General features: G+C 38.5%; 2 protein-coding genes across 2 annotated transcripts in view; both read right to left on the bottom strand.

The window, feature by feature from the left end:
* Positions 1 to 1,013: 1,013 nt before the first annotated feature.
* Positions 1,014 to 14,460, bottom strand: part of LOC102292893 (GTPase IMAP family member 7-like) — a 20,174-nt gene continuing 6,727 nt past the window's right edge. Inside the window, exon 2 of the mRNA XM_042217195.1 lies at positions 1,014 to 2,323. Within this exon, the coding sequence (XP_042073129.1) occupies positions 2,114 to 2,323 (210 nt within the window). The 3' untranslated portion in view covers positions 1,014 to 2,113. The remainder of the gene's footprint in view (positions 2,324 to 14,460) is intronic.
* On the bottom strand, positions 7,735 to 12,873 carry LOC121813430 (GTPase IMAP family member 7-like). The gene is made up of 2 exons (XM_042217194.1): positions 12,750 to 12,873; positions 7,735 to 8,983 (listed from the first exon to the last, which is right to left on the bottom strand). The coding sequence occupies exons 1-2, from the start codon at positions 12,754 to 12,756 to the stop codon at positions 8,007 to 8,009; spliced, it is 984 nt and encodes a 327-aa protein (XP_042073128.1). The 5' UTR covers positions 12,757 to 12,873; the 3' UTR covers positions 7,735 to 8,006.

The raw sequence follows: 14,460 nt of genomic DNA, 5'->3' as shown, positions 1-14,460 counted from the left end.
CTTTACCAACAAACATTTTTATCAGTTAATAAATTAAAAGGGGTGATTTGTATTGTTTGTTTTTTGCTTTAAATTACACACAAAGAAATGTGATTCAAACCTAGTATCATTCTGGTTGATTTGAAGGAAAACATCACTGATATCTACAGCATAAGAGTGTCTGAAATCTTTTAGCTAATCATTCATCAGTGTCATTTATTGGTCCTTGTGATTACGCTGCATATAGAGACTTCAACCAAACAGATGCAAGTACAAAGTAAATTTAAAGCATGTTTGAGATTTTAAAAGAAATCTTACTGCAGTACTACACTGCAAGCCATGTGTCAGCAAACAAGCCTTGATACCCAGAAATCTTGCTTGTATTTATAAGATTGATAAAGCTTAGAGCAGCAATACTGTTAAACATTTTTTCATAGCAAAATAGTTCTTGAGATTAACTCAGTTAATTAAAACTATAGGTCACAGTTGGATTTTGATTACTAGAGTGACAAACACTCATACGTTGGAGTAATGTCTATTTAATAGTTACTTACCCTCCATGCTCTCCAGAAAATAGAAATCTGTCAAAAATATAGTCTGGTTCCCGACGTGTCTCTGCAGTGAGTCGTTTGCTTTTGTTTTCGTACTGCGACTTACCTTGTGCTTCGCTTCTGCTACCTGTCTAACTTGTTCTCTGGGTTTTAGCCAGAATAAGTGAACAAAACACTGCGCACAGTGTACGTTTACATATAATAATCCACAGTGCCGCAACACAGAGATAAAGATAATAAATAACTACATGACCCAAAAACATGATACAAGAAGAAAGAAAAAGTTAAGCTGTATTTCATTGACCTTACAGATTTTTAAAAAATATTTTTTTTCTATTCTTTAGAAAAGTGGAATTTATTTCTGCTTGAATATATGAATACTTCTTATATTGGCCTTTAAACCCTTACCTTACACTACTAACTCCGTAAATTCTTTGTTCTGTGAACTACATATAACTTATTCAAAGTTTGGATTTATGTTAACAAAATACAAACGTCTGCATTTTCTTTTGATTTATTTAGTCTCATTTGTTGCTGCATTTGTCAGTCAGTAACTTTTATACAGTCTGGAAACATGAGCAACACTTAAAAACATTAAAACTGACATTACAATAAAGTTTGTCGAAGATCAAATCTGTCAGTGGTCTGTCCACTCATCCCAGCAGCTTCCATTACTGTTCTGGTTTAAAAATGTGGTAGATTTGGCTGATCCTGTTAAACTTCATCAGCTGGTTCAACTGAAGTAAAGTCAGCGGAAGCCAAATTAAGTAAAAATGAAAGTCGCTGTTTAAGATGTCACTGCCTCTTAAACATGTTTGGCTAAACCTGCTGAGGAGGTTTAACAAGTTCAGCTGAATTAACATGAGGCTAGTAAATGAAAATTGTCAAGAAGTTGAAGAAACTTGGTTACATGTGAAACAATTAGCTGCTTTATTAGTGAAAACTTGTAGCAAAGAAAACATCAAAAAAAGAAGCAACAATTATTTGAAAGTTATAGATCTGTTATTGAAATACCCAGAGATTTTGTTTAATCTGGAGTAATGGACATATTCATGGGTAAATTCTGAAATATAAACTGCAACATAAAGGGTTTTATAGCATATGAAGAGGGGGAAAAAATCACATTCTTACATATCATTAAGCATAAGCTACTTCATTTATATGTTAACAGTAAGTATTCAACAAAAACTCTTAAGTAAGACATTTTGTACAATGCAAATACAGAAATCCAATCATGAGGAACAAAAGGAGTCCAAAATGTCTCATTCTATAATTTTAACAATGATTCTATGATGACAACTTATAAAGGTGAATGTGAGTAGTTGTGCCCAGTTTCCTAGCAGTATATGCTGATTCTGTACATCTGTGGATTGTAAAGGTACTTTTTTGAAAGCTTAACAGATGTTTTAGATATTTAATTTATAACCTGTTTTTACATTTAAAAAAATAAACAAAGTGTGCCTTTGTGTTGTAGTCTCCTTTCTTTGCTTCATCACTGTGCACCAGTTTCATGTCCGTGAAACGTGGTACTCCTGGTTTTATTTGGCTGCTGGCTCTGCAGATGCAGCAGGAACTGTGCTAGATTATGTTGGTGCATTGTTTTTAGCTACTTTCGCTGCAGCTGCTATTCCCAATGCTACTCCTACTCCTACTAAACCTACAGTGCTGTCTTCTTTCCCTAATTGTATCGTCCCACCCAGGAATGCACCTAACAGATCCCCTGTTGTAACTCCTGCAGCTTTTGACAACAGATTTTTAAACACAGATTGTTTTGCCTTTGCTGCAGTTTCCTCTTCTGTAATGTTTGGAGATGACTGTTTGATGCGACCTTCTTCTTTTTGAATATCTCTCTTCACTTCTTGCAGCATCTCATTGGTGAAGTAGCCTCCTTTGTTTGCATCAATAATCTTGTCAATGGTTTTGAGTAATTCTGCCACCTGGTACTGGTTGGTCCTGTATTCATCTCCCTGGTTGTTCTTCCAGTATTTGTTATCAATGACGTGGCAGCGGCCCCCACACTTCTTGATCAGATCGCTCAGAGCTTGACTTTCATTCACAAACTCTTCGATCTTCATTTCCTCAGGAAGCTGGTCACCATGAGTAAAGATTATTGTACTAAATCTAAATGCTTCATCTGAGAAATATTGGTTCATTTTGTCTATTACAGCCTTTTCATGCTCTGTGTATTTCTCCACTCTAAGCACAATGAGAAAAACATGAGGACCAGGAGCACATTCTGTGATACACATATTTCAGACTTCATGTCCCTGTCTGTGTCAAAAAATCCAGGAGTGTCAATAAATAATATGGTTCATATACTCTGACTGACATTCACTTGTTCCAGATTTGGGGGTATGATTTACTTTAAACACAGGCTCTCCACACAGGGTGTTGGCAATACTGCTCTTTCCAGCTCCAGTTTTTCCCAGGACCACAATCCTTCTTTTTGACTCTATAAAACAGTAATGATTCGGTGTCAGTTATTTATCTATTACTTTGTCAAAAGCAGTGCAAGAAATAAACAGTAAATTGAAGAGGTAAAACCGCATGATGTGTACAAGCCAGTCATTACTGGCTTACAAGTAAAGTAAAGTATGGAGGAGTAGAAAAATGTAATTTCTCTGATTGTTGATCAAAGTTTAGACTTAGCTGTTCAGATGGTGGATACAACTAAATCATTTTGAATTATTAACTCTATCAAGCATACACTCAGTGTATTACAGTCTTGAATATATTAGATAACATTTGCATAACTACTTTAGGTATTCAGTGGAGTAGATCATGTTGACTGAGAAAAACAATCACTTTCAGAGAACTTTCTTCCCTTGTGATCCCACATTTCTGTTAATCATTAATACAGAATACATGATAATAACTGCGACTTACTGTCCATGTTTTTGAAAGCGAAATCAGCGCAGAGACACACGATTACTCAGATCCTGTGGACGTTGTGACTGCGCCGTTTGGTTGTTTCTGTACCTGTTGGACTTGTTTCTTAGCAGCAAACTAAAGTGATGAGCTTACCTCATAGTGTGTTTCTCTTTTTTTCCCACACCTGGCAACAGCATGAGAAAACTATTGTGCATATTTAAATGTTATTTATTTAAATAAATTAATAACAAAAACACAATTTTTCTTTTCATTTTTATATAAAAATCTTGGCGAGCATATTGTTATAACCCAAAGTTAAATATGTCTGTAGTAAATATGACAAAAGCAAAAGAGAGTTTATACATTTTATACTGTTCTAGAATAATGAAAAGTTTTACTATATATACATAAAAGGTGTGTGTTACGTATTTGAAATCTTCAAGCAGCTGTTTCCTTTAGGGTTTGCCTCAGTTGATCATCTGCTTCCATCTCACCCTAACCCTAGCTTCATCCTCTGTTACACCAACACGCTCACTCTTTGAGCAAGTGTTTGGGCATCAGTGAGAAGAACAAACTCCCTTTTAACAGGGAGAAAAAGGAAATGAGGGCACAGGCATAAATATATAACTTTATTATTATTATAACATTATTCCAATATATCAAAAATACAAAATAAACTCAAAATTCTGCGACACAGAAGCAGCCATCTGACAATTGTAGTGTATCTACGGGAGGATTCAGGTCACCTGATCATGCCCTAACTATATGCTTTGGCAAAAATGAATGTTTTAAGTATTGTATGAGCACCCTGAGAGCGAAGTGCTCTAATGGGGTGATTTGGTACTATATGGTCTTTAAGAAAAGATGGGACCTGATTATTTAGGATTATTTAGCCAAGCCTTTCTAATTTTGTCTCCATCTTTGTCAAACTTGGTCACTGCTAATGAAAATGTTATCATCTGCAACTCTACCAGGGCTACGTCATCATTACATCTGTCTCCCTCTCATTCCCACAGGTATTCTATAATTCGACTGTACATAGTTGCTCCCTACACTCACTACAGTTCACACTGAAATGTTTTGAAATGTGCACACTATAAATAGATTCAGTTACTGCTGAGATAATGAATAATTATACCTAACTTAATGAATGTCTTTTTAGTTAAATAGCTGACTTGTTTTTACCCCATGAGAGTTTGGTGAACTGTCTCTGTGCCCTATGACAGCTGGGCAGGCTCCAGCCTCACTATAACCCTGATTTCGATAAGCAGAATAAACTGGATGGATGAATCCTTTTCTTTTTTTTCTTTCATTCTCTTTTCAGCTGCTTTTGCATATTTTTCTGACTTTGATCAATATTTACATTCATTTTCATATTCAAAACCAAGGCAGCTACAAGAGAGCCTTTGTTGAGCTGGGTAATTCATTTTCACTTGCAACAGAAAAATCACAAAGAAGAGGGACTATTTGGGAAATGTAAGTCAAGTTTAATATGATTTGTATTTGACCTGAAATACAATCTAAAATCCAATTATGATGACACTTTGTCATTTTGTCAGATTTAGCAAATAAAATGATTTGCCATCATAATTAGAGTCATAATGTAATATCTAAAAATCCAGAAATGTTTGGCTAAAATGAAGTGAGTCTTTCAGATAAGTAAAAATTCTACAGTACTACACTCATTCACCTTTTTTATACATACACACACATACACATATATTACTTTAGGAATTTTTTGTTGACTTCACATTAGAAATGTTTTAGCTAGCAGAACAAAGATGCAGGAGAATCTGTTTCTGCTCATTCTGATGGGTAAGTGGATGATCTTATCAATCATACAGCAGTACTGTTAGCTTAAAGCAATAAGAGTGATTCTGGACTGATGCACCTGTTAAATGGCAGTAATGGTGAAATAATTGTCTTCGGAGCCTTATATAAACGAGAGGAACAGTGTAAGTGATTTTCTTTTTGCATTTTTATATTATAGAGCAAGACCAAAGTTTACTTACTTTTTAGACAAAAATGTCAGCAGTTTTTAGGTGTGTCTGCATGTTTGTGCTAAATGATAACAAAAAGGCTAGTGAGATTAAACAGGTGCTTTTGTGACAGTGATGTTGGGGGGAGCTGGAGGCTGGCCCCGTTTGAAGTCTTTAACTCATTTTATTGATTTTATCTAAAAAAAAGAAAAGAAAAAATAATCACAATCAGGGTGAGAGTCACGCATGCTCCAGCTCCATGTGAGGCAGCTTTACCAGAGCAAGACTCGGAGAGAGACAGGTGCATCTTCGCACAGAAACCAGTCTGGACCAAATGACAAAACGCTGAATTGACCATTTGAGCCCCGACCAAGGACTCCACCCTGAACATCAGTGAAGCCATTTAAAATAGAGATGGCCCTACCCTTTACCAATGAGGAAACTTATGACACTTGTAGTAAATAAGAGAGCTAAACATTAAACATTGGCCAGTGAGACTGTGAGGGACGGTTTTTAACCTGACCAGTGAGCCAACTTTAAGTCCTTCTGAGTGAATCACACAGAGGTTTAGAAATCAACCAAGGTGGCTTTGTAAATTTTGGAGAGAGAAAAAAACACAACTCCTGACCAGCTTTTCTGCACCTGTTTATCATCACCTTGTACCAGCAGTGATCAGTGTTGCTGTGGCCCAAACATCACTCTGTAAGAGATTTTTTGATAAGCTGACAAAGAGCCTTTTTTTTACCGCCACTAAAGAAGACTCTGCATTTGGATCTGATCCAGCACACCTCAGGAAAGCAGCGACACATAAAAGACTGTGACTTACAAGAAGCGGTCGACATTTGATGACAGATCTTAGATAATAGATAATCGTGACGTACTGTATTTGAGAGTGAAAGGCAAAGTAGAGGTGTGTAAGTGCTCTAAAATTGTATATTATGCTTTTAAAATGTGAAATGTGATGTGATTTTAAGCACCAAAGAACATGATTTTTAGAAAAATGTTATTCTTATGTTTTGATTGAAAAAAAAAATCTATCACTGTTGTATGCCTTATAGAAAACGTGTTAATTGTATGTATTTGTAATCATGTATCTTTGATAAATAAAATAACAATAAATAAATCAGAATAAATCAGATGCTCAGTTAACATTTTGGATTTATTTACATAATATCAACATATCAAGGAGTTTATGACTTCTCTGTTTTTCTTTTCTCAAAGAAAAGACATAAAACTTCACAATATGTGAAGATACAGCACAATTTACCCAGGCGTACTTCTTTTTCAGTCAGGGTCCTTTTACAACATCCATATTAGCTCAGGTAATGAAAATACAATTATGGCATAGACAGGAAGTAAACTTTAACATTTGAAGTTCAAGTCTTGCTTAGACGATGTGAAGCATCTCATGGACCTTTTTCCTTGGATTATGCATCAACCTTATGCAAATCAGTTGTAATTTATTTGAACAAATGTAGAAAGCAGCACTTCCTTTCTTCTGTGATGCATTTACTTTACCACATAAACTAGACATTAGTGTTGCCAACATTAACATTTCTCATGTCACCATCGAGCATTTTTAAAACCCAGCTTCAGTATATGCAGTGTGGACTCGCAGATGGATATAGCAATGAATCTAGATATTCAAAGTTTTCATCAGGCTACCTTTAATATTTTCAAGGTTTTTGTTTTATGTTTTAAATCAAACATTTCAGCATTTTGTATATTTTCCAAAATGGCACAGCCTCCCCTTATGAACATCTTCTAATCATGCCGTCCCTATTTCAGTAACGGCTGGGGCCGAAGACAAACGGCTGCTGCTGTTGGAGGAGCACCGGAGCCAGGGCAGCAAACATTGGATAGTGTCACAAGTGTGTGTGTGTGTGTGAAACACAAAAATAAAAAGCAAAACAACAAGCGGGTCCTGTCAGGTCCTGTCAGGTTTACATTATCATATACCAAATCCCTAATATAACCAGACCCAGGTAGAATTAATGTTGTTCACTGTAAGAAACTACCAAGTTTCATCAATAGTTTTTATTTCTGTAAGCACTACTAAAAGGGATAGTTCAGTAGGTAGAGTGGTGGCCCCATGATCGGAAGGTCGGGGGTTCGATTCCCCTGAACAGCTACCCTGAGGTACCCCTGAGCAAGGTACCGTCCCTACACACTGCTCCCTGGGCGCCCAGTGGCTGCCCACTGCTTCACTGAGTGAATGGGTTAAATGCAGAGAGGGATTTTCCCCACGGGGACCAATAAAGTACACTTTCTTCTTCTTCTTTCTAAAAAAAAGAAAGAAAGAAAAAGGATATATACATTTCCATACAATATGTATGTGATTCTTTGAATTATAATGTGACATAATCAAGTTTAAATCAAAGCATCCACCCCTACTTGCTAACATCTACAAGTAACAAACACTTAGTTTGTTACAAGTAAAAGTAGCACTTTTAGCATTTATTCAAGGAAAAGCTGTTTGGTCAGCACTATTTTTCCTTGAATAAATATCTCAACAGTTCCTCTACTATCTCTACTTATAACATAATTACACAAGTCATAAGAAAACAACACTCCTTTCTCTGCTTCCTTTGCTGTCCACTCTCTGTCGTTGTCATGATCCTAACCATTATTTAACAGTGTGTTCCAGGACAGCTTTAGCAGCTTTCTGAAAGGCTTCCGATGCACTTTCTGATTGTTCAGCTGCAGCATATCCTAACCGACCTCCCTCTAACCCTGTCTGTATAGCAGCCAGTGATACTGTTGCATCTGTCTGCTCCTGCAGATTCAAAAAAGTTGATGTGACCATCTTTGCCACACCAAGAAAGGCTCCAACCAACACGCCTGTTGCTGTACCTGCAAATATAATCAGCAGCTTGTTCATCACACCCTTTTTAGCTTCAATTGCAATCTGTTCAACCGACATGTTTGCTGATGACTTTTTAATAAGCTCTTCCTCTTTCTGTAGTTCACTTTCTATCTTTTGTAGCATCTTATTGGTGTAGCAACTTCCATTGTTTGCCTCACTTATTTTGTCTATTGTCCTGAGTATCTCTGCTACTTGGAACCGATTGCTCCTGTAGTCATCTTCTTTGTTGTTTTTCCAGTATTTATTATCAACAACATGGCATCTGCCTCCACACTTCTCCACCAGATTGATGAGCTCTTTGTTATGACTGATGAATTCCTCGATTCTCGTTCCCTCTGCGAGCTGGTCGCCATGAGTGAAGACAACGGCAGCGTATTTCATAGCATCTTCAGAGAAATCTTGACATATTTTTTTGATTACATCTTGCTCCTGCTGTGTAAATTTCTCCACTTTGAGGACGATGAGAAAAGCATGAGGTCCGGGAGCGCACTCTGTCATGCACCTCACTATCTCATCCCTGAGTAATTGCTCAGACATGCCTGTGTCAAAAATACTACAAGTGTCAATAAAACTGATGTTATTTCCATTTACAGACCTAATTACTAAACGGGGCAGACTAATTTCAGAAACGGGTGAATGGCATACGTTGAAGACATTCTCTCCCAGTATGGTGTTGGCCAGGCTGCTTTTCCCAGCCCCAGTTTTTCCGAGTAGAACAATCCTCTTTGAAGTCAGTGCTGGAAGACAAGAAACACTTGTGTAAATGAAGGGATGTAGAAGTCAATTTCAAAATGTCTTGTTGGTTTGCTCCTGAATAACCATAATCTGGTTATGGTTTTGTTTATGTGTTTCCTGGAGTAAATGAATTTTCTATGAAATTGCCTGCTATTACATTTCCAGTCCTAAAGTTAAAATGGGTATGTTGAGCAAGTATGTTCATGATATTCACCACTTATGCCCAACCTACTGGCCTTAAATTGTTAACTACAATGAGTGACGAGATGATGATGGGAAATTTATTAATTTTGTATGTGTTTGTTCATTAATCAAACTACTACTAATAGTAATACTAACAGGACTACTACTACCACAATAATAATAACAATACCAAAAATACTACATTTTATTTTAGGCACCTTTCAAAACAAGAAACGTTTTTTGAAATTATCAATGAGAGTTGATAGTTTAAAGAGACGTGTTTTAAGATGGGATTTGAAGTTAGAGACCAAAGTCAATATTGAAGATTACTGTTAGAAGAAGGTTCCAGACTTGGCGGCAACTGCAACTGTAAAACATACTGATGCACGAGTAGTGAAGTGAACAGAAGAAGAAAATCTGAGGGCATCGGCGTAACTTTGTGCTGAACATTAGGGGATTTATTTACCCAGATTAAATAAATCTGGGTAAATTCCCAGATGATTAAACATGCAACTATTTTGCTGGTAATACCTGAAATGAGTAAAGAAAATCAACAGCCTATTTATGCAAGATAATTCATAATTTTATTGGGGGTCTGATTATTGGGGGGGTCATAACCCCCCTAACCTCCCTGGAAATTACGCCCCTGCCTGAGGGTGCTATTGGGTGTAAGTTAACCTCTGGGGGGTCCTAGAAAAATGCATACACTATTGGGCTTAGAGCCACAAATCGACCACGCCATGAAAAGTGCCATAAAATATCTATATATTAATATTTTTTTCCACTTTAAATTAGCCAATCTTTTAGACCTACTTCTCCTTGAAATATTCATATCAAGTTTTAATTACATTTCGCGGATTTTAACCCTTTATATCCCGGTTTCGTCACATGGCCGCACTGTTTTTTTAGCCCCAAAAAACAAAGAAATCAAATATTTCCCAAAAGATACAATTCCAAGGCCCGGACTCCCGAGTACCACCAACATTCGGAAGATGGCCCATTATTTGGTTGTAATGACCGTGGAATGGGAAATAGCGTTTATAATGGGTTTCAATGGGGCACAAATCGACCACTAGGACCAATAGTGTAAGTTTATCTGTAGCTCAGCCACTGAAGCTAATTTAAGGGAGTCAGACTGGAATTTTGAAATATATGTAACCAGACTTTTTTTTGGAAAAGTTGGCTATATTCCGTTCAACACAGTGCAAATGGCGTGTATACGAACAATGAAAAATGGCACAAATCGACCCAAGACCACCCAGAGGTTAAGAAGTTCAGAGTTGTAATGCAGGACAAGGTTGTGGGTGACTTTAAAGTGACTAGGAGAGTTTTATTGTTTAAAATTTAATCCCCTAAGACCCAAACTCCTTCATGGCATGCATTTTTAATTTCTCTTTGATATTTGGGCTGATTTGGACCAAATGAATGTAAAAACAAAGAATTACTAGATTTTTTTTACCTGATTTTTTTTTCTGCGAAAACTGAGATCCACATATGAGGACATTATTTTAAATGTTGATAGATCATTGCCAGTATAATGTCCTCATAAGTGGACATCAGGCCCTTGTAGAGCAAAATTTTGTATTTTGGTCTAGACAACCCAAAATATGATGTCCACATATGTGGATGCCAGGCCCTAGGAGGTTAAAGCACTGAAATTGCTGTTACAGAAGCCACACTATGCTGAAAAGACCCCAACACAAAATACTAAAGAGATGGAATTTGAATCTTTGGTCATTTCTTATCACATCTGTGTCAGACTGTCCGGAGGTTTGGAGTCTTCTCTCACCCCCGTTCTCTGCGGCCTGCTGGAGCGGGGGGGCTAGGAGGAGTTGGCCGTCCGGCTGCGGTCTGGGGCCTCCCTGCTGCTGCGGAGTCGGGGCGGTCTGCCTCTCCCCACCGCAGGGAAAAGGGTAACACCACCTGGGTCTGGGTGCAGTTCCCCCCTCCAGGGGCAAGGGTACCTAGACCCGGTTTGTAGAGTACGCTTGGGGAGTGTGATCGTGTGTACAACGTCTCTTTATGTCTGTCTCCACGTTGGTTGAGTGTGGAGTAAGTGCATATGAGAGCATGAGGGTGGGAATGGATGTTTGTGTCTGTGTGTGCCTGTATGTCTGTGTCTATATGTCAGGTTGGGTATCAGACGCCACCTCTCTGGGGACATCTCAGGCCCTCCAAGGTTTGGAGGCCTATCTCCACCCACCACCACTTCCCCTGCCAGTGGCGGACTCCCTCAGGTGTCGGTGCGTTGGTGGTTCTTTGTGTCTGGGGGTGGGCGTCCAGGTACACACCGGCTCACTCCTTGGCGGCCGCTTATTGGGGCTCGCTCGGGCCACTTCGGAGGTGGGGTGCCCCCGGCCTCTCGGCCTGGGGCTCGGTCACTCAGGCACAGCTGGCTGCCGGCGGAGCTCACGGGCGCGTCACTGCAACTCCCCCTGGCTTCTGCTCCGCGGCTGCTGAGTGAGCCCTCATCTGGGACTCTCCTCAGCTCTTACTGGGACAGTGGCGCGGCTGCCCCTCTGTTGGTCTTCCTTGGTCTCTTGTGTTCTGGGGGCCTCTGGATGTCTGGAGTTTTGATCTCCTCCATACCTGCTTCATGCCCTGGAGGACGGGGCTGTGGCCCCCCCACACTCCCTAGCAGATCGTTACATGGAGAAACCTTTGGAATGCAAGCATGCTGATCCACACAGGTATGCACACAGGTGTACACATGGGTATTCACAGACGCGGACTACAGCTTTCTTGGCTGCTGCCTCAAAGCACACTGTGCGCTGTCTATCTTGCGTGTTGCACAATATCGTTTATTATTTAGTAACTATTGATATCTATGGCTAGCTAGTTTATTGTGATGGTGCTTTTTTTTCTATTATTATGTTGCTCTTTGTTGTTTGCTGTCTCCTCTGTTTTTTTTTCTCCATACAGGTGACCCAGGAGTTTTTTTTTTTTTTTTTCTCTCTTCCCCCCTTCTCACCGTCTCTTCTCCCCTTTGGTTTTCTTTCTCTCCCTCTCTTTCTTTCATTCTTTCCCCCTGTCCTATCCCACAGTCATGTCTGTCCCGTTTGTAGCAACTGAAAATAAAATAAATTCATAATTATAATAAAGGTCAATCAAATGGACCAATATGGCAAGGCCATGATGATCCACTTGGTAAAATAAATCCGCTTGGCATCTTTCTTGGCCTTAAGACAACAATTCTGATGGCTAAAGATCCAAACGGGACACAAAAAAAAAGAAAAAAGACTGTCCATTCCAAAACACCAGACTGTTGAGGGAGGCTGCATGCATTAAGTTACATGAGTCTTTGTCATGCACTCTTGTGCATCATGGAGATTCAACAGAGAAAGAGAGAGTACACATATGTGGTTTCTACATCACATCACACTGACAAAAGCAGACAAAAAGACCCTCAGACTACTGAAAACATCCAGGTGTCCCTAATACCAAGTCTGCCCCTCTCAAGGGATTTTTGTAACAATGAATTGATTTGTTCAGGTTTTTCAATTAATCAGAAGCTAATAAAACATTTCCTTTAAATGCATATTTGTACTCTTTAATTGTATTTGATATAAAGTAAGCTTGACTGACCGTCCATGTTCTCAAAAAGAAATCACACTTGTCACCGGGAACTCACAATGTCCTTGCTGTGTGTTTTTCCACCTGCTCTCTTGCTGCACTTTGGCTGTGCTTTCGTTTGTCACCAATTGGACTTGTTAACTGACACTGTAACTACACAAAACAATGAGCAACACCTCATGCTCATGAATATTTTTTTGCTGTGGGATTGCAAATCGATTCAAACCCACAGCACTGTTCACATTTTATGTATCAGAGCTGGTCATCACATTAACCTGTGTCAACTTTTTTGTTTATTTTATAAGTAGTAACAGGGCTGAAAATCAAAAGCCACATGTAATATAAAAACTATTTATAAATAAAAGATATTTATGAAAAAAAATAGTTTGAAGCAGATACTTTGATAACTGTGACTGCACAATGAACTGAGACATAATTTCTTTAGGGATTATTAAAGTATTCTGATTCTGACATGGTGTTGAACAGCTCAGTACATTTTGTGCTTTAAAAACAGGACAATTCAGAGTTTGAATAAGGGACTGGTAAAATGTTTCTGTTTCTCATCCTAGTGAAACAAGTTTTAAACAAAGAAGGGAGGTTTAATTAAGTTAAGTTTGAAAAAAATGGGAGAAACTGATGCATTCATTCCCTCTTGACAGTTTACTGGTACATGCACATGTAATGCTTCATTAATGCATAACTGCAGATTACACAATCAATCAGTGCATGAAATCCAATGTCTTTGAAATCAGCTGCTTTTTAAAATAAATGTAGCACTATTAATTTTTTTCTGAAAAAATATAACATTTTCAGGGCTCAAAACACATTTAAGCTCTATTAACTAAATCAATTTTACACCCACTCCAAGTGTCACAATCAATCTCGATCTGCGGGCTACATATGAACTAGAAGCTACATTTGAGGGAAATTAGTGAGACGGTCATGCTGTCTCATGCATAACAATAACAAGCACAAGCAGGAACAAGAAGTGAAGCAACAAATAGCCAAGATAACCACTGATCCTGAGACATGCTTTCATCCTGGCCTCAGGCTACAATTTTAAAAGACTGCTTCATGACCTAAAGTTGTTTGATCACTATGGTGTGACTTGTCCTTCCAGTTGGGGAGGATGAGGGAATGAAGATGGGACGAGGACACATTGTGGAAGAGAGACAGAGATTAATACTAACTCAGGATTAAATGCAGAGAGTTGTATAAACACATAGTGAGTGAAAAGGGTAAGTGAAAAAGAAACAGTGCATTATGGGAAGCCCCCAGCAGCCTAGACCTATTGAAGCATAACTAAGGGAGAATTCAGGCTCACATTATCCAGCTCTAACTATATGCTTTAGCAAAAAGGAAATTTTTAAGCCTAGTCTTAAAAGTAGAGAGGGTTCCTGCCTCCTGATTCCAAAGTGGAAGCTGGTTCCACAGAAGAGGGGCCTGAAAACTGAAGGCTCTGCCTCCCATTCTACTTTTAAATACTCTAGGAACAACAAGTAAGGCTGCAGTGTGAGAGCAAAGTGCTCTAATGGTACTGCTAATACAGTACGGTGTGGTCTTTAAGATGAGATGGGGCCCTATTGTTCAAGACCTTGTATGTGATGATGTGATCCTTCCTCTGCACATGCCTCTCTAACTATGTCTCCATCTTGGTCACTGCTAATATAAATCTTATCATCTTTAAGTCTATCACCAGCGTTAGTCCTTGAAAACTTACCAT

The sequence above is a fragment of the Haplochromis burtoni genome, unplaced genomic scaffold, assembly GCF_018398535.1.
Source record: "Haplochromis burtoni strain Fernald_Lab_line unplaced genomic scaffold, NCSU_Asbu1 Contig_1674, whole genome shotgun sequence".
Taxonomy (NCBI): Eukaryota; Metazoa; Chordata; class Actinopteri; order Cichliformes; family Cichlidae; genus Haplochromis; species Haplochromis burtoni.
The sequence above is the reverse complement of the archived record's forward strand: the minus strand, read 5'-3'. Positions and strand labels throughout refer to the sequence as shown.